At 34.3% G+C, this 21941-nt stretch overlaps 1 protein-coding gene across 1 annotated transcript in view; it reads right to left on the reverse strand.

Annotated features, from left to right (window-relative positions):
* Positions 1-355: 355 nt before the first annotated feature.
* The window catches only part of LOC308550775 (uncharacterized protein), a 64244-nt gene continuing 42658 nt past the window's right edge, over positions 356-21941 (reverse strand). Inside the window, exons 4-6 of the mRNA XM_081124995.1 lie at positions 6700-6779; positions 5805-5943; positions 356-1560 (exon numbers count right to left, since the gene is read on the reverse strand). Coding sequence (XP_080981121.1) covers positions 1432-1560; positions 5805-5943; positions 6700-6779 — 348 coding nt within the window. The 3' untranslated portion in view covers positions 356-1431. The remainder of the gene's footprint in view (positions 1561-5804; positions 5944-6699; positions 6780-21941) is intronic.

Here is a 21941-nt window from a genome sequence, read left to right on the forward strand (position 1 = left end):
AATCACATTCTCATGACTTCCAGAAAGGGTTTTTTTACTTTTTAAAAATATATATTTTATTGATTTTATTTCTTTATTTATCTTTATTGTGGAAAGAATTACAGATATCTCCCTTTTTACCCCATTGATCCCCTTTACCTGGCATCCGCCCTCCCACCCTCCAGGCCTCCATAAGTTATGCATATATGCATATAAGTTCTTTGATTAATCTGCCCCCCCCCCATTCCCCATCCCCACCTTCCCTCTGAAATTCATCAGACTGTTCCATGGTTCTGTGTCTCTGTATATATTTTGTTCATCAGTTTATTTTGTTCATTGGATTTTATTTTTATTTTTTAAATTTATTTTTATTGTTAAGAGTGTTACTTATAACCCTTCAATATATTCACATAACCAGTAAAATTTAGCCTAAACAAGACATTTGAGATTCTCCATGACACACCTCCTCAGCCTCACTTTGTACACTATTCTTTTCCTTACTTTAACGGTCCTTGAAGGTTGGCATACTCCATGTTGTTTTTTCAGTTCTGTTCTTTTTGCTTTCTGTCTCAAAAACTCTCCCAACCTCCCTTCATAAAGCTAACTCCCATTTACCTTTTACAACAGCTTAGACATTACCTCATTTTTTATAGACTTCTTTCTCCACTATTAGCATCACACTTCTCCCTAGGCTTGGTTAATTGTTCTTTGAAATATACTTTCTTGTATACATTTTATCATTGTATTGATCATATTGGAAAATAACAAGTGATTTTTGTCTCTGTCTCTTCTACCAGTCTGAGCTCCAGGGACTATCTCAGGTTTATCTTTGTACCTTAGTAACTACCCAATGCTCATCACATAGCTGGTGTGAAATAAGTACTTTTAAAAATCTTTATTGTTGAAAGTATTACAGACGTCTTCCCTTTTTTCCCCCCATTGACCCTTTCCAACAGGTTCCTGCCCCCCCTCCCCCCGAGGTCTTTATCACCCTAAGAAATAAAAGAAGAGAAGAAATAAGGGAAGAAAGGAAAGAAAGGAAGGAGGAGCCCAGATCTTGGGATCACTCCACTATCCCACTCAGTTTACAGAAATAATTTAGCAATTATTAGTTTATTTTAAGAAATTTGTTTATAATCAAACTGCACATTTCAAATAAAATTCATTATTTATATGCTGATGCTTTGGTGCATTTCCTTAGATTTATCCAGTAACTCAAAAGTATTCAATATTCTCTATAAGCAATTTGCAACCAACATTCTGTGCATTTCACTGAGCACTTTATAAAGATACATGTAATGAATCAGGAACCAAGTGTTATGCTGAATTTTGGAGATGACAAGTATTTATCTCCCTTGCTGAGTTAATGAAGTTGGATATTGGATATGAAAGTTTTGCTCTGTGATCATGGACCGAGGTACAAAAGGGACAATAATAGAAGACAGAAAACTTTTAATAGTTGGGTTTTATCTGCACATGTTCTATCCTATAAGGCATGTATTGCTCTTCAGAATTTGAGTATCCAACTTGTCTCTCTCTTTGACTGTAGCTTGACTTTGGAACTCCTTGTGTGGAAAAATTCTGCAAGAAGTTAAAAATACCAAATGTTATTAAATAGCATTTAATAAAGTTTTTATTAATACACTTATTGGGGTGACATTGGTTAATAAAATTTTTGTTCTTGCCGATATGCTTATGTATTAGAAAAATGAGCATACAATATCTGAGTCATTTTAGAAATCTGTTTCATCACCATTATATATTTTAATGATTTAAAAATAACACAAAATATTTTCCCTTAGCAAATGAATCATTGGCTGCTTTTAAATAACCAGTAAATACTGTGCTTGTTAGTATAATTCCCCCAGACAAATTTAGATATTGTGCAAAAATACGTAAACATTACAAAAGCAAATTTTTATGAGGCAAACACGTATAAGTGAAATCATATAGTATTTGTCTTTCTGACTTATTTCAGTTAGTGTAATGCCTTCAAGGTCCATTCATGTTGTCAAAATGGTAGGATTTCCTTTTTGTGGTTGAATAATATTCCATTGTGTGTGTATATATATCACAAATTCTTTATCCATTCATCAATTGAGAGACACTTTGGTTTTATCCATTCCTTGGCTATTGTAAATAATGTTGCTATGAACATGTGGGTGCACATATCTTTTCAAATTAGTGTTTTTGTTTGTATTGGATATATTCTCAGAAGTGAAATTTCTGGATTATATGGTAGGTCTATTTTTTATTTTTTTGAGGAACCTACCTATTGTTTTCCATGTATAGGTTGCACCAATTTACAATCACGCCAACAGTGCACAAATGTTCCTTTTTCTCTGCATTTACTCCAGCATTTGTTATTTCTTATCATTTTAATGATGGCCATGTTAACAGGTACAAGGTGATAAACTCATCCTAGATTTAATTTGCAACTTTACATAAATTGTTTAGTTATTACAGTTTTTGGTTGAGTTTTTTGGATTTTATATATATAAAATTATGTCATCTGCTGAAAGACAATTTTACTTCTTCCTTTCCAATTTTGATTACTTTTATTTTTTTCTTGCCTGATTGTTTAGAGTGGTGAGTGTGTACACACTTGTGTTGTTCCTGATCTTAGAAGAACTATTTTAAAACTTTCACCATTGAGTATGATATAATCTGTAGCCATTTTATATGTGTCCTTATTATGTTGAGATATGTTCCTTCTATGCCTAATTTGTTAAGTGTTTTTATTGTGAATGGATGTTGAATAATGTCAAATGCATTTTCAGCATCTATTGAAATTATGATTCATGTCTTTCATTCTATTAATGCAATTTATCATATTGATTGATTTGTATATCTTGAGTCATACTTGCATTCTAAGGATAAACCCCACTCAATCATGGAGAATGATCTTTTTAATGTGCTGCTGAATTCAGTTTGCTAGTATTTTATTGAGAATTTTTACATCTATATTCATCATGGATATTGGCCTACCGTTTTCTTTTCTAGGAGGATCCTTTTCTGGCTTTGGTATCAGAATAATGCTGGCTTCATAAAAATGAGTTTAGGCCTGGCTGGTACAGCTCAGCAGTTGAGCATTGACCTATGTTCCAGGAGATTGTGGTTTGATTCCCAGTCAGGGCACATACCTGGGCTGTGGGCTTAATCCCCAGTGGGGCCATGCAGGAGGCAGCTGATCAATGGCTCTCTCATCATTCATGTTTCTCTCTCTCTCCTTCTCCCTTCCTCTCTCTGGAATCAATAAAGATATACATATTTTTTAAAGTGAGTTTTTGCCCTGGCCAGTGTGGTTCAGTTGGTTGAACATCCATTGTCCTGTGTACCGAAAAGTTGCCAGTTGGAATCTCAGTCAGAGCACATGCCCAGGCTGAAGATTTGATCCCCAGTTGGATGCACACAGGAGGCAATTTATCGATGTTTCTCTCTCACATTGATGTTTCTCTCTTTCTCTCTCCCTCTCCCTTCCTTTCTCTCTAAAATCAATAAAAATGTATTTTAAAAAATTAGTTTGGGAGTGTTCCCTTCTCTTCAATATTTTGGAGGATTTTGAGAAAGATTGATGTTTTTCAAATGTTTGGTAAAACTCACAAGCAAAGCCATCTGATCATGGACTTTCTGCTGGGAAATTTTTTGTTACTGATTCAGTATTCTTACTAGTAATTGATCTACTCAAAATTTCTTTCTTTCTGATTTAGTCTTGGTAGGTTGCATGTTTCCAAGAATTTTTTCACTTCTAACTTGTCCAGTTTAGCTGTTCACAGTAGCCTCTTATGATCCTTTGTATTTATGTGGTATCAGTTACATGGCCTCTTTTCTCATTTATAATTTTGTTAATTTGGGTCTTCTCTCTTTTTTCCCTTGCTTAGTCTTGCACAGGGTTTGTCAATTTTGTTTACCTTTTCAACAAACCAACTCAGATTGGTTAGTTTTTTCCTATTTTTCTATTATCTATTTTATTTCTGCTCTAAACTTTATTATTTCCTTCCTTCTGCTAACTTTGAGCTCAGTTTTTTCTTTTTATTCTAGTAACTTAAGGTGTAGAGTTATATTTAGGATGTTTTTTACTTCTTAATGTTGGCATTTATTACTATGAACTTCTTTCTTAAAATTGCCTTTGCTGCATCCTGTAAGTTCTAGTTTGTTGTGTTTCCATTTTTGTTTGTGTCAAGAAACTTTTATTTCCCCTTTAATCTCTTCTTCTGGTCAGATGGGGCTAGGAGACACACTCCAAAGTGGGTATGGCTCTGTTTCAGTTCCCTTACCTGGACAGGACTGGAAGGGGTCACTCCAGGCCTCTTCTGCTTTTTTCCCAATAAGCTTTCTAGTTAGAAGGTGCTGGGAGCTACCCTAAGCCTTGGCTATGAAGTAATCCCCCTGCTTGGGTATAGCAGGAAAGCCTTCTATGTTAGGTATTGGGTTTTTTTCTAGGGGCAATCAGCTCTGCCCATCTCTTGGCTGGAGTATTATGGGCACACAACTTCCAGGTGATCTCTCCAGCTCATCTGACCAGATGGAGCCAGGATACACTCACCTCAGTCGTGGATATATTACTCAGCCCTTGACTGAGTGTGGGCAAACCAGGCTCTAAGGCCAGCAAAACTCCTTTGAGGACCTGAATCAGGCAAATTTACATCCCAGTGAGTTCCCTGGTCAGAGTGCTGGGATCTCTTTTCTCACCGGAGTAAAAAGAAACTCAGGGGGAACCTTTCCACATGGCACTGCACTGGCCTGTTGTGGAACAATGCAGTCACTGTGTAGTCACTTCTCTTAACCACCTAATGCAGCCTCTCTTGGTTTCTGTGGTGCAGGGGGGTGCTTCAGCCTCTTTCCTGTGTCCCAAGATTTTCTCAGTTGGTGTCTTGTTCATGAATGGTTGTTAGTTGTCCTTTTAATAAGGGGGGGGAGTGAAGTTAGTAATGACCTATGTTGCCTTCTTGGTGATATCAATCTTCCCATAGTGGACTTCTTGGGGAAAGATATTTTTTCATGTGGTCAACTCAACTAAAAATGTCCCCCTCGCTAAAAAAAATGTCAACAAACACCAGGTATTTATTCTATTCTTCTGTAATTTATTGCATTTGTCAACAAAATTTGTAAAGATAACTTTTAAGTAATAATCCATTTCACAGTTTTTCTCTGACTGCTGTTTTTAAACTCTTGTATAAAGAAACACAGTTTGCACTCTATGTTAATTGTTAATATGTCTTGTAACTAGAGAGCAGCCATTAGATAGTGTTCATCATTAGCTTGAGCAATGTACTATTTAATGTATTATTTAAGTATATTGAAACACAAAATAACATTTGCCTCATTAAATTATAACATTGTAATGATTATATTAACAAAACCAGTTGGATCTCTGAGATAGTCTCATGGCATTTAACCAGTTTTTCTTTGATCTCTAATCTCCTTTCTAAAGATTGCATATTTAAGTAAGATGTAAATACACATATGTATATAGTATATTAATACATAAGAAGCATTATATATATTATTCCATTGACTAATATTCTCATGATTCATATATACTTTATATATAACATTTTATATATAGTAACATTTTATATATAAAGTATATTAATACCCATGAAATATTATATATACTATATCATTGACTCATATCTCTTAATTTCATTTTACACAATGAAATAGTGATAGTGAGTCTTATAAACTTAAATTTCCATATCTATATCACAACTGATTCTGTCATATCATTTTGCTATAGCAAGATCTTATCATTGTGTTTTCTTTACTTAAATTATGGTGATGATAAACATATGTGCATAGAAATTGAAATGCATGATACATACGAAGAGTGGCTTCATGTGCATGGATGAAGAATACTTGTTCCCATAATTTGCTTCTGGTTTAGCTGTTCCCAGAGAGCCATTCCAATTATAAGATGGATGGATGTAAGGATTATCCTCTTTGGGTTTATGAAATATAAAGCTATTTTAAATTAAAAAAAAATAAACATGAGATATTCTAGCATACTTATAAATTTTGGATATTAACCCCCTATCAGATGCATCAGGAAATATGCTTTCCCATTCAGTGGGCTGTTTTTTCATTTTGTTGATGGTTTCCTTTGTTGTGCAAAACCTTTTAAGTTTGATGTAGTCCCATTTGTTTAGTTTTTCTTTTGTTTCCCTTGGCCAAGGATACTTAAAAAATATCAAAAACTCACATAGTGTTGAGTTATGATGAAATAAATTGTTATCATTATATTCTATTGGAAGAAAATAAATGAAATCATACAAACATTCAGAAGTCCCATTAGACTGATATAGTAGATAAAATAAAATAATGAAATCCTCATAATGCAAAGAAAACTATTTTCTTTTTATTCTACTTCTCACTAAAATTAGGGGATTTGTTAGGGAATAGTTGCTATGTTCCTTTGCAGAATATCTAAGAATTTACTGTGATACTTAGATAAATGAAGGAAGCACAAGTTTAAAATTTTATAGGTTAATTTTGGTCAGTGCTGACTTTTTCTCAGGAAATATGTTTAAAAGTTATATTCTACCTTGGCATGAACACAAATATTGTTATTTCTTACTGTGCCCCTTCCTCTCTGCAACCCCATGTCCTACTGAAAAATAAATACATAAAACTCTCTACTAAAATTCTTTCTAAATTAGATCCTATTTTCTTTTTTTTTTAGTATTTACAAGCTTTCACCTTCCTTTTTAAGAGACTTACTTGTGATTTCTTTCAAGGAATTGTGGTGGAGATGCAGGACTTGCAGGACGGACATTCTGAAGGGATAGGGTCCTGGGATTCTGTACATAGATATTTAAGGAAAAGAGGAAATGGTTAGCTATGATTTTAAAGAAAATTTGAAATACAATAGCATACATTGATTATGCATATTAAATATCTAAATGTCAAGGTATCTCCAGGCCTAATCCTAAAAAATGACAAAGGTATTGTTAAAAGGCAAATGTTTTTGTATTACAATGATACCTTAGCAAGTCTCTCATTTCTATCTCTCTATATCTATCATCTATCTATCTATCTATCTATCATCTATCTATCTATCTATCTATCTATCTATCTATCTATCTATCATCATCTATCTATCATCTATCATCTATCATCTATCTATCTATCTATCTATCATCTATCTATCTATATCTATCTATCTATCATCTATCTATCATCATCATCTATCTATCTATCATCTATCTATCTATCTATCTATCTATCATCTATCATCTATCTATATCTATCTATCATCTATCTATATATCTATCAATCATCTATCTATCATCTATCTATATCTATCTATCATTTATCATCATCTATCATCTATATCTATCTATCATCTATCATTTATCTATATCTATCTATCTATCTATCTATCTATCTATCTATCTATCTACCTATCATCTATCATTTATCTATCATCTAATCTATTTATCTATCATCTATCTATCCACCTACTTACATACCTACCTACCTATAATGGAGAGTGGCTTACTGAAAGGGAAATGCAAATGGAAGATTCATGTCAACTGTCACTCTAAGCATTAAGTGACCCTTCCAGCCAAGGGGATTAAATATAAATTCCACTTCCTATTGTCACTGTGTGTAGAACACTTATCCCCAAAGAAAATACAATCCACAAAAGTAACTCAGACACTGAATACATAGGGTGAATATAGATACCTGCATCATCAAACAGCCATAGCATACTGCAGAGTTTTAGAGGGAAGATAATACATATGAATCAATTGATAAAAACTTAGTACTTAAAGTTTGTACAAGCAAAGAATAAATTGTAGTAAATGGGCATTGAAGCAAAAAAAATCGGCATTTTGATACAGACATGAGGCATATAACAGTAAATCCAAACCAGATCTACCCAGAGCCTATTTTTATAGTCACACTGTTTATAGGTGAGTACATAACATTGTGATATGGTCATTTTGGTGGAGTCGTATTGAAATCAAGGATATTTTTACATAGCTACTTTGATAGTGATATTTTGACATGGGGAAATTTGATGCAGACTATAAAATAATCCTTTTTACTTTGATTTTAAAAATTAAGTAGCATGTGAAATATACACGACTCATCCTAAAGTTTCAACTCATGTCTACAACTACCCCTGGACCGGTGGTTAATTTTGGGTCAGTAATAATGTTTAAGATCAGATAAAGATTATGTATCATATAAAAAGGCAAACTAATACAGACAGGAAGAATGAGACAAACCTTAGTCCTCCGTTGTTTAATTATCTTTCTTTTGTCTTTGGGCTTTCTTTTTCTGCTTTCTTTTTATAATCTTCTTGAAAATAAAACAAAAAATCACAAGAAAGCATAGAAAGAAAATCATTATTCTTGAAACTGTGAGTCCAGTAAGCTTTCCAAGAAACCTTCCTTTGTATCTATAGCCAGTACCTCTGATCTTTGCTCCATGATGTCATAGTGGACAGAATCAGAGGACCCTGACCATTCTGTACATCAGGTCTTAAAGGGCCTCAGGCCTTTTCTCTTGCATGCAAGAGAGTAGTATACCTGATATGATGAAAAAAGGCCTATCTATAATTTGGATTTGGGGACCACAAACCAGATTCTCTAGCTTCAGCACTATTGATATACTGGGGAGGAGGATCTCATAGGAAGTTTGGTAGGGGTCTCAGCATATAGAGGATCTGTTTTTTACCTTTCATTTTTCCTAATATAAACTAATTAATCTAAACTTAACCCTTGATTTCATCTAGGTAAATGTAGAAAAGTGTTTCAGGCAGAACCTAAGAGTAGAAAATTATAGAGATGGCAGGACCACAATTACTACAGATTAAGGCTCTATCTATGGCACCAATACCTAGAACCAGGATTAGATTGCATCATGGAGAGATCGATCTGAGTTTCTCAGATGAATTTCTCAGATGAATTTCAAGGTTTGAAATATATGATTAAAAAATTATCCAAAGGGTCCAACAACCTTGCCTGGCCATTCTTTAATTCCCTAATTAATTAATTTTTCAACTCTTTGAGACAACTATTTCACCACACCCTCTCTCCACAAACTTCCAACTTCTCCATGTTCTTTATTCTCAGTTAATGTCCACACATTTTATTTCACTAAGAAAATAGAAGTGATTAGAAGAGAACGGTTGCATCTTTTCACCACCAAATTTACAAACCTACCTGCATCTGTATCCACATACTCTATTATGGATAAGTATTGTATGAAAGACAAAATTCTTCAAGCATGCTCAGTATCTTCCTCTTCTTGCCCTCAGAAAAACTTTATAGATACAATTTTTCTCATTCTATCCTATAATATCACTTTTTTTTCTCCCTATCAGATAATTGCTATTAACATAGATTTGTTTTACATAAAACTCTTAGTTGAACATTATATCCCAGCTACTGCCTCATTTTCTGCTTTGTATCACTGTAAACATTTCAGAAAAGTTGCCTATCCTCATTATAACTACTCCCTCACCTCTTTCTCTTTTCAATCCATGTCAGCCTTGCTTCTGTCCCCACCATTGTGCAAAAACAGCTTTTGTCAAGGTTACCAATCATTTCATTTTGCCAAACCCAATTGATTTATTTTTTAGTTGCATTTATATACTGAACCATACCATAATTCTTGAAATACTTTCTTTTCTCTCTTTGCTTCCATGATATTACACTCTCCTGCTTTTTCTCCTATTGCTCTGTATGACCCATCCCAGTTCCTTTTGCTGGCCCAGCTTTTTTGCCACATGTAAATAGGGAGAAACAGGATGCATAAAATGACTTTGCTAATGGAAATTATAGAGCAAATTTGAATTAACTCAATGTAAAGAACTTATTAATACATGAATTTAAAATACACTAAAGCCTTTCACAAATCACTTTCTCCAATAAATGCATCTTCAAAGAAAAGCTTCTGTCTGAGCGAGAGCAACCTCAAAGAATTATGAAGACAATATAAAATAAAGGAGTAAATATTTCTAAATTATTTACTGAGATTTCTTCAAGCCTCAGACTTTCAGTTTAAACTAATTTTTCCAAAGAGGACATACAGATGGCCAAAAGACATATGAAAAAATGTTCAAAGTCACTAATCATCAGACAGATGCAAATTAAAACCACAATGAGGTATCACTTCACACCTGTCAGGATGGCTATAATCAACAAATCAACAAATGACACATGCTGGTGAAGATATGGAGAAAGGGGAACCCTGGTACACTGCTGGTGGGAATGAAGGCTGGTGCAGCCACTATGGAAAACAGTATGGAGATTCCTCAAAAAATTGAAAATTGACCTGCCTTTTCACCCAGTGATCCCACTTTTGGAAATATATCCTAAGAACCCTGAAACACTAATCAGAAAGAATATATGCACCCTTAGGTTCATAGCAGCACAATTTACAATAGCTAAAATCTGGAAAGAGCCCAAGTGACCATCAGTAGATGAATGGATAAAAAAGCTGTGGGACATATACACCATGGAATACTATGCAGCTGTAAAGAGGAAAGATCTCGTACCCTTTGGTACTGTATGGATGGACCTAGAGAGATTTATGCTAAGTGAAATAAATCAGAGAAAGACAAACATCACATGATCTCACTTATATGTGGAATCTAGAGAACATAATAAATTGATGAACAAAATAGACCCAGTGTCACAGAAACATGGAACAAACTGACAAATCTCAGAGGGAACTCGGGGGTCAATGACTGGGATGGGAGAGATTAACCAAAGATTTTATATGCATAAATGCATAACCAGTGGACACAGACAATAATGTGGTGAAGTACTGGTGTGGAGTGTGGGTGCAGGGCCAATGAGCAAAACAGGTGGACATCTGTTAATTCTTTCAACAATAAAGATAAAATTTTTAAAAAACTCATCAATTAGGCTTCATTAGCAACTTTAATCAAAAGTTTGCAGGATGAGCCTGGCTGTTTTTGCTTAGTGGTTGAGAGCTGATCCATGAATCAAGAGGTCACCAGTTCAATTCCCAGTCTGGGTACATGCCTTGATTGCAGGCTCCACCCTCAGTAGGGGGTGTGTAAGAAGCAGCCAATCTATGTTTCTTTCTCATTGATGTTTATATCTCTCCCTCTCCTTTCTTCTCTCTCTAAAAATATCAATTAAAAAATCACATTTTAAAAAGTTGGTAGGAGGAAGTATATTCTGAAAAGAAATTTGATTTTTTGTTTAGAGATTTAATATATCCAAATTTCCTCTTGTGCCACTTTTCAATCAAGACTAAAGATAGTTAAGCACTGGGTGTTTAAAATCTGGCAAATAGTAGTCACTTATCCAGGGAATAAGCGAGTCAAAGAAATGGAAGAGCCCCGCAGGACATGGCTCAGTGGTTGAGCATTGACCTAGGATCCAGGAGATTGCTGTTTGATTCCTGGTCAGGGCACATGCCTGGGTTATGAGCTCTATCCCCAGTGGGGGGCGTATAGGAAGCAGTTGATCAATGACTCTCTCATCATTTCTATCTCTCTTTCCTCCTCTCCCTTCCTCTCTGAAATCAATAAAGATATATTAAAAAAAAAAAAAAGAAATGGAAGAAAAGAAAGAGGTTAATAGTCTTCAACCCCTTATCCAATAATCACAAAGGGATTGTTTTTTGCCCCACATTTGTTTCAAATAATAGCCTTGTTCACCAAAAATTGTTACTCTAACCCCCCTTTGAGTTCTTTTGGATCAGTTGTGAACAGAATTTAAACTTTGTCAATGTTTTTTAATTTATGCTAGACTGGCCTGCAAAATTCAGAGGAAAGTTTAACACTTAAGATTGAAAAACAAACAACTCATCCATAACTATATATAAATGGGATTAAAACAACTCATTGCGAGCAGAACTTTAAAACAATCAAGTATGTATTAATACACAATATAATATTTAAAATAATCTTTTAAAACTAGCATAATAGAGTCTTAATTTCCTTCAACAGTTCATGTTAATTAATATCCTCTAGGCTATGCCTAAATTCTCTCTAGCCAGAAGCACAGAAATCTAATGAAATTAAGTATTTAAATTTTTTTAAGAATACTTTTTCTTTAAGTCACATAGACACATAAAATATACACATACACATGTATTAATGTGAGTGTGTTGGAAGCTGCATTGAAATATTAAAATGCAGTCACCTCCCTGGGGTTCTAGTTAGTACCACAAAACAATGCCCTGAGTTATTGTAAACCAGAAAGAGTGAATGCATCTGCCAAAGGCACACATTTTAAATCTTGGGAGAGCCTGATTCATGTTACTCACAGTTTCCTCCATTGGCACTACACCTAATAGAGAAACCGCATGTCTTAAAATTTTCTACGGACAACACTGACTTCTTTTCATTCATATGTGGAATCTACTGAACCAAATAAACTAAGAAACAAAACAGAAACAAACTCATAGATTTGGAAGAGACTGATAGCTGTTAGAGGGGACGGGTGTTGTGGGACTGGGGAAAAAAATGTGAAAGAATTCCAGAATGGCTACCATCAATAAATCAACAAAAAACAAGTGCTGGCAAGGATGTGGAGAAAGGGGAACCCTAGTGCACTGCTGGTAAGAATGCAAACTGGTGCAGCTGCTGTGGAAAACAGTATGAAGTTTCCTCAAAAAATTAAAAATGGAACTTCCATTGGATCCAGTGATCTCACTTCTGGAAATATATCCCAAGAATCTTGAAACACCAATCAGAAGGAATATATGCACACATATGTTCATAGCAGCGTTATTTGCAATAGCTAAGATCTGGAAACAGCCCAAATGCCCATCAGTAGATGAGTGGATAAAAAAGCTGTGGTACATTTACTACACAGTGGAATACTACGCAGATATAAAAATAAAGGAGATCTTACTCTTTGCAATAGCATGGATGGACTTGGAGATTATTATGCTAAGTGAAATAAACCAGTTAGAGACAGGCAAATATCACACAATATCACTTATATATGGAATCTAATGAACAAAATAAACTGATAAACCAAATAGATACAGAGACATGATTGCATGGAACAGACTGATAGATCTCAGAAGGAAGAAGGGAAATGGGGAAGGGACAGGAGGAGATTAACCATAGAACATATATGCATATATCCATAACCTATGGACACAGATAATATGGTGGGGAAGGCCTGGGGTGGGGCAGTGGCTAGGTAGAAGGGGAAAAGGGAGGGGGAAATGGGGGGCATCTGTAATGCTGTCAATAATTAATAAATAAATAAATAAAATGTAACAAGAAAAAGATGAAGGGATTAAACAAACAAACAAACAAACAAAAAAACCTCATAGACACAGACTACAATACGGTGATTACCAGAGGAAAAGTGTTGTGGGGGTAAGTAGAAGAGGGTACAGAGGGAATAAGTGGTGATGGTAAGAGATTTGAGTTGGGGTGGTGAACACACAGTATAATAAACAAATGATGTACTATAGAATTGTACAACTGAAACCTATATAATTTTATTAACCAGTCACCCCAATAAATTCAATAAAAAGATAAATATTTTTCAATAATAGAAATTTGCTAACTATATTACTTATATAGACTGCCATGCCTCTGCAAGAAATACACAGATTAAAAATAAATAATAAATAAATAAATAATATTAAATAAATGCACAGATTAAAAACTTTTTCAAATCACATGATCTTGCTTTTAGAACAGAAAATACAATTACCATTCATGTATCACCTTTTATTTTAAATAACTTTTTACATAAAACACTGATAAGAAAGAGAGCATAAAATTTAGTAGGATGGGCCTGAGGATCAAGGACAAGTTTCTATCATTATTCCTTTTTATTATCCATGAGCTCTTATTGGGTAAATACAACTACTCCCAGGGTTTGATTACCAGCTCTGTATTATTGAAGATTCACTTTCCTCATTTAAAAATGGGAATAATAATAATATTTGACTTAAAGATTTCTGTTATGAGCATTAAATGGGATAATGCATATGAATAGCTGAGCCCAGTGCTTAGAAAGGCATATTTTTTTCATTGGGTCTGTCTTAAACAAAATGTTTAATATAGGGCTATAACTTCGGGTATTTATGCCATATCTTTTTATCAAGCACTTTCTATGTGTTAAACATTTGAGCATAGATGGAAGGCACAGATATTATAGTTTAGGGGGAACGCACAACATATCAGTAAATAGTTTTTCCTCCATTTTCAAAGGATAATGAAAGGGATAAGTAGGAGTACGTGCATGAAATATTTTAAAAATTTAGAAGTGCAACAATATAGTAAGAGAATTCTGTTTTCTTACATTTATTCACTTTAAAAACAATGATTAACTGAAATATAATTTACATATCATAAAAGTTATTAACTTAAAGTGTACAATTGAATGCTTTTTAGTATACTCACAATGTTGTGCCACTATCACTATAATTTTATTTATTTTATTTTTAATTTAAAAAATATATATCTTTATTGATTTCAGAGAGAGGAAAGGAGGGGGAGAGAGAGAGATAGAAACATCAATGATGAGAGAGTCATTGATCAGCTGCAGCCCGCAACCCAGGCATGTGCCCTGACTGGGAATTGAACCCCGATCGCCTGGATCCCAGGTCGACGTTCAACCACTGAGCCACTCCCGGCCAGGCTTATCACTATAATTTTAGAACATTTTCATCACCCTCAAAAGAAACTCTGTACCCACTAACACTTATTCATCATTTCCCCAAATGCTTTCCCTCTCACCCCTGCCCTAGGCCACTATTAAGCTACTTTCTGACTAAATGTATTTGCCTATTCTAAATACTTCATATAAATGAAATCATTCAATACGTAATCCTTTGTGACTGGCTTTTATTACTTAGCACAATGTTTTCAAAGATCATCCATGTTGTAGCATGTATCAGTATTTATTTATTTATTTATTTTTTGCAACTAATATTCCATGTTTCATTTATCCATTCATTTATTGATGGACATTTGAGTTGTTTCTACTTTTTGGCTATTTTGAATAATGCTGCTATAAACATTCATGTACAAGATTTGATTGGACAAATGTTTTCAATTCACTTGAGAACTCTATATTTAACTTTTTGAGAAACTGCCAGACTGTTTTCCAGTCTGCACCATTGTACATTCCCACCAGCAGTGTTAAGAGGGTTCCAATTTCTCAGCATCCTTGGTAACATTTATTATTGTCTTTTTTATTAATATAGTAATCCCAGAAGATGTGAAACAGAATCTTATTTTACATTTCCCTAATGGTTAATGATGTTGAGCATCTTTTTATGTGCTTATTGCCATTTACATATTTTCTTTAAAAGAATCTATTTGGCAAAATTTTAATTAGGTTATTTATCTTTTATTTTTGAGTAGTAAGAGCTCTTTATAAATTCTAGATACAAGTCCCTTATTAGACACACGACTTACCAAAAAATTGGGGTTGTCTTTTTACTTTCCTAATGGTTTTCTTTGAAGCACAAAGTTTACATTTTGGTGATTTCCAATATATCTATTTTTTCTTTCATCATTTGTGCTTTTAGTGTCATATCTAATCAACCATTGCTTAAACAAAAGTCACGAAGATTTATAAATTTTCTTCTTTGAAGAGTTGTATGATTTTAGTTCTTACATTTAAACCTTTGATCTATTCTGTGTTAATTATTTTATATGGTGTCAGGTGTCCAATTTCATTCTTTTGCATGTGAGCATCCAGTTATCCCAGCACAGTTTTTTTAGAAGACTATTATTCCCCTCATTGGATTGTATTGGTGCTCTATTGAAAATCAATTGACTGGCCTGGCCAGGCATGGCTCAGCAGTTGAGCGTCGACCTAGGATCCAGGTGATCGGGGTTCGATTCCCGGTCAGGGCACATGCCCGGGTTTCGGGCTCCATTCTCAGTGGGGAGCGTGCAGGAGGCAGCTGATCAATGACTCTCATCATTGATGTTTCCATCTCTCTCTCTCCCTCTCCCTTCCTCTCTCTGAAATCAATAAAGATATATTTAAAAGAAAAAGAAAAAAGAAAATCAATTGACTGTAGTGTGATGGTTTATTTCAAAATACTCAATTCTGTTCCATTTATGTATATGTCTATCTTTATGTCAGTACCTCATCATCATGATTATAGTAGGTTTGTTGAGAAATGTGAGTATTCTTTGGTCTTTTTTTTCTAGATTGTTTTGGCTGTTCTCATTCCCTTGCATTTTCATATTTTATTCCATATTTTTAAGTCAGAATGTCCTTTTCTGCCAGAAAGGCAGTTGGAAATTTGATAGAACTTGCATTGAATTTTATATCAATTTGAGGAGTATTGCCATCTTAACAATATTAAGTCTTTCAATTCACGAGCATGGGATTTCTTTCTATTTATTAAGGTCTTCTTTACTTTGCTTCAGCAATGTTTTGTAATTTGTAGTTTTGTACACTTCTTTTATTAAATTTATTCCTAAGTATTATATTCATTTTGATGATATTGTAACTATTTTCATAATTTGATTTTAGGATTCTTTATTGCTAGCGTATAGAAATCCAATTGATTTGAGCATATTGTTCTTGTATCCCACTCAATTTCGACCACAGGTTCAGTGTAACCTGAGGTTATATCCAGTCTCTTTACTATAGGAATGTGTTGGGTATGCAATGCTCCTTCCTTTAAGAGCTAAAACTCTGTGTTTTTCCCTCCAGTCTTGAGAAATGCACATATTTATAAAATAATTTAACTACTTCCAATCCAATCTTCAGGTGTGATCATAGTGATATTTGTAAAATGCAATTCTGAAGATGCCCTTAACTTTCTGAGGCCCTACAGACAATATTATTTTTAGACTCAATCTTACCTACTTGTCTCCATTTTCAATAAGAAATATGTCCTTCTTTCTGATTCCCACATCCTATCAACAACTCTGACCCTAAATTTTCTCAGAAATAACGTTATTTCTTGACCCCTTCACACTCGATCTTCTTAAAAGTGTGGGCCACACTACCTCCACTTCTTTACTACTCACTCTTCTCAATCTACTACCACCTGCCTTTGTCTTCCACTAGTCAATTTAAAATGTTTAGAACTCAGAAGAATAGCTTTGACTAAAAGCAAATATTTGGAAGTCATTGATTCCCATGGTTTTAACTAGCGTCTCCATGGTGATGTTTCCCAAATCAATATTCACATCCAATATTTCTCCTAAGCTGCAGACCTATATATTCAACTTTACACTCTACGTCTCCACCTTCATGACCCGCAGGTTCTTCATCGTTAACGGGCAAAACTTTTGTCTCCAAATATGTTATCTTTTATTCTTAGTCCTAGTGAATGGTATACCCAGACCCAAATCATTAACCAAAACAGTTACTCAAATCAGAAATCTAAGACTGTATTCTGGACTCTCCCTTTTCCTTAACACACACATCTTATCAGACTTATTGATTTTATGTTTTCAAAATCTTTTTCACCTCCATTAGTACCAAGTCAGTTCAGGCCATGATCAGCTTTGCCTTGGTTATAATTGTTATCTTTGTCTGCAATCTTTTCAACTGTTTCCTTCACTCTCATCCATTGTATACACAATAGCCAGTGATATTTCTAAAATGCAAATCAGATCATGACACACTTCTATTTAAAATTCATCAATTATTCTCCCCAACTCCCCATCTACTGTCACAGTCTTCAGGATAAAATCCATTACTATGACTTAGATAATTTTTGAACTGGACCATGCTTTTTTACCCCTATGTTCCCTGCGTTCTAGATATATTGAAACATGCATATATCATATGCAATTATTCAAATAAGCCACACTTTCACTCACTTCTTTGCCTTTTCATGGACTCCTGTGCCTGGATTCTTTATTCTGCTTCTTTTTTTTTTTTTTTTTAATATGTCTTTATTGATTTCAGAGAGAGGAAGGGAAAGGGAGAGATAGAAACATCATTAATGAAAGTCATTGATTGGCTGCCTCATGCATACCCCCCTGTGGGGATCAAGCCCTCAACCTGAGCATGTGCCCCCACTGGGAATAGAACAGTGATCTCCTGGACCATAGGTCAATGCTCAACCACTGAGCCATGCTGACCAGGATCTATTCTGTTTCTTTGCCTCAGTAACTCCTGTTCATCTCTGGGAAGCTTTCTTTAACCATCCGTGGGTTAGACACATATGAGATTACATAGCATTCTGTGAGTATTTCTGGATTACAGAAGTGATAACATTGTGTTGTTGCTTTTTTTCTCCCCACCTGACTGTGAGTTTGAATACTATTAGTCTCCTGATGCTTGAATATCTTCCAAAAATACATAATTCTCACTAACACTACATCATTGCTTGCCTTTAACTAAAACTTTTTTATTATCTTTAGTTTGATTTTCCCACTTTTTTTTTTTTTTTTAACAGTGAAAGCATCAAGAGTAGAGTAGAGCCGAGGTCAGATACTTAATATTAAAACAGTTGCCCATGACTTAAAAACACATGCATGTGTGTTTTATTTGTGGTATTTTGTTTATAATACATTTACCAAATACCTTCTGCAAACATACACAAATCATCTGACATGTAATTGTTGAGGGTTTCCTAGGTTCTAGGCATTTTGCTAAGCAGTAGGTATAAAGAATATAAGTGTATATCCTAATAATTCAATGCAGTTTACACTATAAAAACAGTGAGTAAGAGAGGTTGTGGGTGCAAGTGGACAAAGAAAATGACTGTTTGACTTCATCAAGGAAGGGTTCTATAAAGAATGTGTTTTTTGAACTAAGTTTTTAAGGATGAGCATGAGTTTGTTAGGTATCTGGAAGTTGGAATCAAATAAAAGGGATGGCATTAGAGGCAAAGAAAATAGCATGTGCAAAGCATGGAAAGTGTGAATACGTAGGGAGTGCTTGTGGAACTCCAAGTACTTTGAAATGGTTAGAACATAGGATGGGTGGAAAGGAAATCATAGAAAATGAGATTGGCAAAAAATGCTGGGAACCTACTATGAAAGGCTTTATGTTATGCCAAGCAACATGATATTTATCCTACAGGTTGCTGGACACCATTTAAAAAGTTTTAAATCATGGAAGTAATAGGATTTGATGTCTATTTGGAAAGATCATGCTGGATCTACTCTGGAAAATATAAGGCAGAGTCTGGAGTGGGGCAGGATTAGAAGATGATAAACCAGTCAGAAAGCTATGGTAATAGGCCAGGTAGAAGAGGATAACTGATTGAACTATGACAGTAGCAATGGAAATGGAGACAACTGATGAGTTTAAGAAATAGGAAGAGTCAGCAGGTGGGATTTGGTAATTAACATGGCAAGGGAGGAAAAGAGAATAGTCAAGGATCAAATCCATGTTTCAGTAATATGGGTAGATGGGTGATGGTCTCTTACTGAGCTAGATTAAACTGTCAATTGATTACACTGTTAGATGTTTACAGTGGGTATATCATATTGAAAGATCACAGAACAAGGATTTTAAGTATAAAGGAGCCGTTAGCTTGGTTCAAGGAATGTAGAAGAGAAAACACAACTACAAATTCCTAAATCACCAGTTTTTCATTATATTCTCTCATATAACTTAAGTGCCAGAGACTGGACCTCAGACAAGAGCACTGGCACTGACTATTCCCAGCTCTATCTTTGCCTCAGAAGTCAGGTTGTATATTGCACAGGGCTATTTCCCACAAGGTTATAGCCCTCAGACATAGTCGAGGTTTGACCACCCAATGACCCTTATAATACCGTGCCCAGATCCTCAAATACATTCTGGAGAACATCACATTACTATTACTTGAACCTCAAGTGATTGCATTCACATTTTAAAAAGGAACAATTAACCTCTACTGAGACTGAAAAAATATTCTTGCTAAGGAAACAATGATAACATCACCCACCTATGCTTGTGATACTGACCTTGATTCTTATTCACATCAATACTTTAGCAATTCTCCTATGACCAGATGTCAACATTTGTCACATAATGTACATTTGTTTTCAATTTTTCATGGTAGTGCATGCCTTATGCTAGTTGACACATAATTTTTCTTCTGGATTTACATGCATAAGTGTTCAAGCTTTGTTAAGCTGGGAGTGACTTTTTTTTTAATCTACTGTATTGGTCTGTAAAATGAAGACAGAGAAAGCTCAAACCAGGCACTCTATTCAGGCTGAGACTGTAAGCTCTCAGGAATTAAGAAATAAAAAAGCACCACATATATGCATTTGACATTTTAATTTCGTATATTAATCTGGACCTTTTGCTAAGCATATTACCAGGATTGATTATTGGCACATCTGTCATAGGGTGATCCTTTAAGAACCAACTCAAGTGCTAACTTCATCATGATTAAACTAACTATTCTAGCCCACACTGATTTCTTTCTAAACTATTATTGTTCTTATTGTCAGTTTAGCTTTAACTATACTTAAATATCATATGTTGCTTTAGTCTTTCCAATTTTATTATAAGCTCATAAAGGCGAGAAAATACACCTAGTACTTCCTGATTATTTCATATACATTTTGCAATGAAATATTGCAATGGTTGATTGAAATACCATGTTTATAGAAGTACTGTCTTCTAGGATACATGAAATTATTCAATTGACTATAAAATTGACATTATTCTAATAGTCACAGTTTTCACATTTACATCAGCTCTTCTGCCATAGTCTCAATAAGAGTATGATAATAACTGAATGAGGCTGATTTTCTGTTCAACTTATGAGAATTAGCCTCATTATTTTATAGTAGAATTGTGAACTTGCTTCTCTTTTGAATGAATGATAAGGTCTAGTATAACACAAGTAAAACTATTAACTGAAAAATTCCACTTTATTAATTTTATTAAATAGTAGAATATTTGTTCTAACATCTATTATATCTTTTAGTGAGTATTATTTAAGATATTTATATTCATGTTGATAGTTTATTTATAGCAAGTTTGTTAGCAATTAATCTTGACACAGTTAATAAGCTTATTAGGGGAATAATGCAAGCTGGGAAGTCCTTGAAAAATAGGATCATCATCTTTATCCAGCTGTGTTAGTTACCAAAATGTGTGGATTAACCTTCTAAAAAAATCATGTCTTTTAATATTATTACTGTCGTTGTTTTATTTTTATATCAGATGATTATGACTTTAACTTATTCAAACAAGACAACTATCATTGGTTATTAAATAGAATTTTCCTAGTGAAACAAAAATATTTTAGATACTAATTTTTATTTCTGTTAATTCTAAATGTATGTATGTCTTACTGGATAGACTATTTTGTCCTTAGCTCATTGTAACAAATAGAGGCACAATTGACCAAATAGAGTTGTTATAACCACGATTTATGAATGAATATGTTTTGGTCTCTGGAATCCAAGATGGTGGCGGACAGGACCTGACTGAAGGTGAATGTGCGTGGGTGTGAATGTGGAGACCATTTGTTAGTTGGAAGCTTCCCAGAGGTTTGGAAGCTCCTTGGGAAGGAGCTGTCAGCCCAGCCCTTCTCTCTGATTGAGAAGAGAGAGCTCACCCTTTTAGAGGATCCTCAGGGTCCTCCTTGAGAAGCAACAGTGATCTTGAGAAAGAAGAACAAAGTTGGTGAAATCACACTACCTGGTATCAAGCTATACTAGACTGCCATAGTAATCAAAACAGCATGGTCCTGGCATAAAGACAGACACATAAATCAATGGAACAGAACAAAGAGGCCAGAAATAAATCCATGCCTTTATAGTCCTTTAATATTTGACAAAAGAGGCAAAAACATATAATGGTTATAAAGATAGTCTATTCAATAAATGATAATGGGAGAATTGGGCAGATATGTGCTAAAAAAGTGACATGACCACAGTCTTACACCATACAAAAGAATAAACACAAAATGGATTAAAAATTTAAATGTTAGACTCAAAACAATAAAAATCATTGAAGAAAACATAGGCTGTAAAATCTCAGACATTTCTTGTTGCAATATTTTTTCTGCTATATCGACTCCGGCATGGGAAACAAAATAAAAAATAAAAAATTTGG

Source organism: Miniopterus schreibersii (genome assembly GCF_964146895.1).
Source record: "Miniopterus schreibersii genome assembly, chromosome: X".
NCBI lineage: Eukaryota > Metazoa > Chordata > Mammalia > Chiroptera > Miniopteridae > Miniopterus > Miniopterus schreibersii.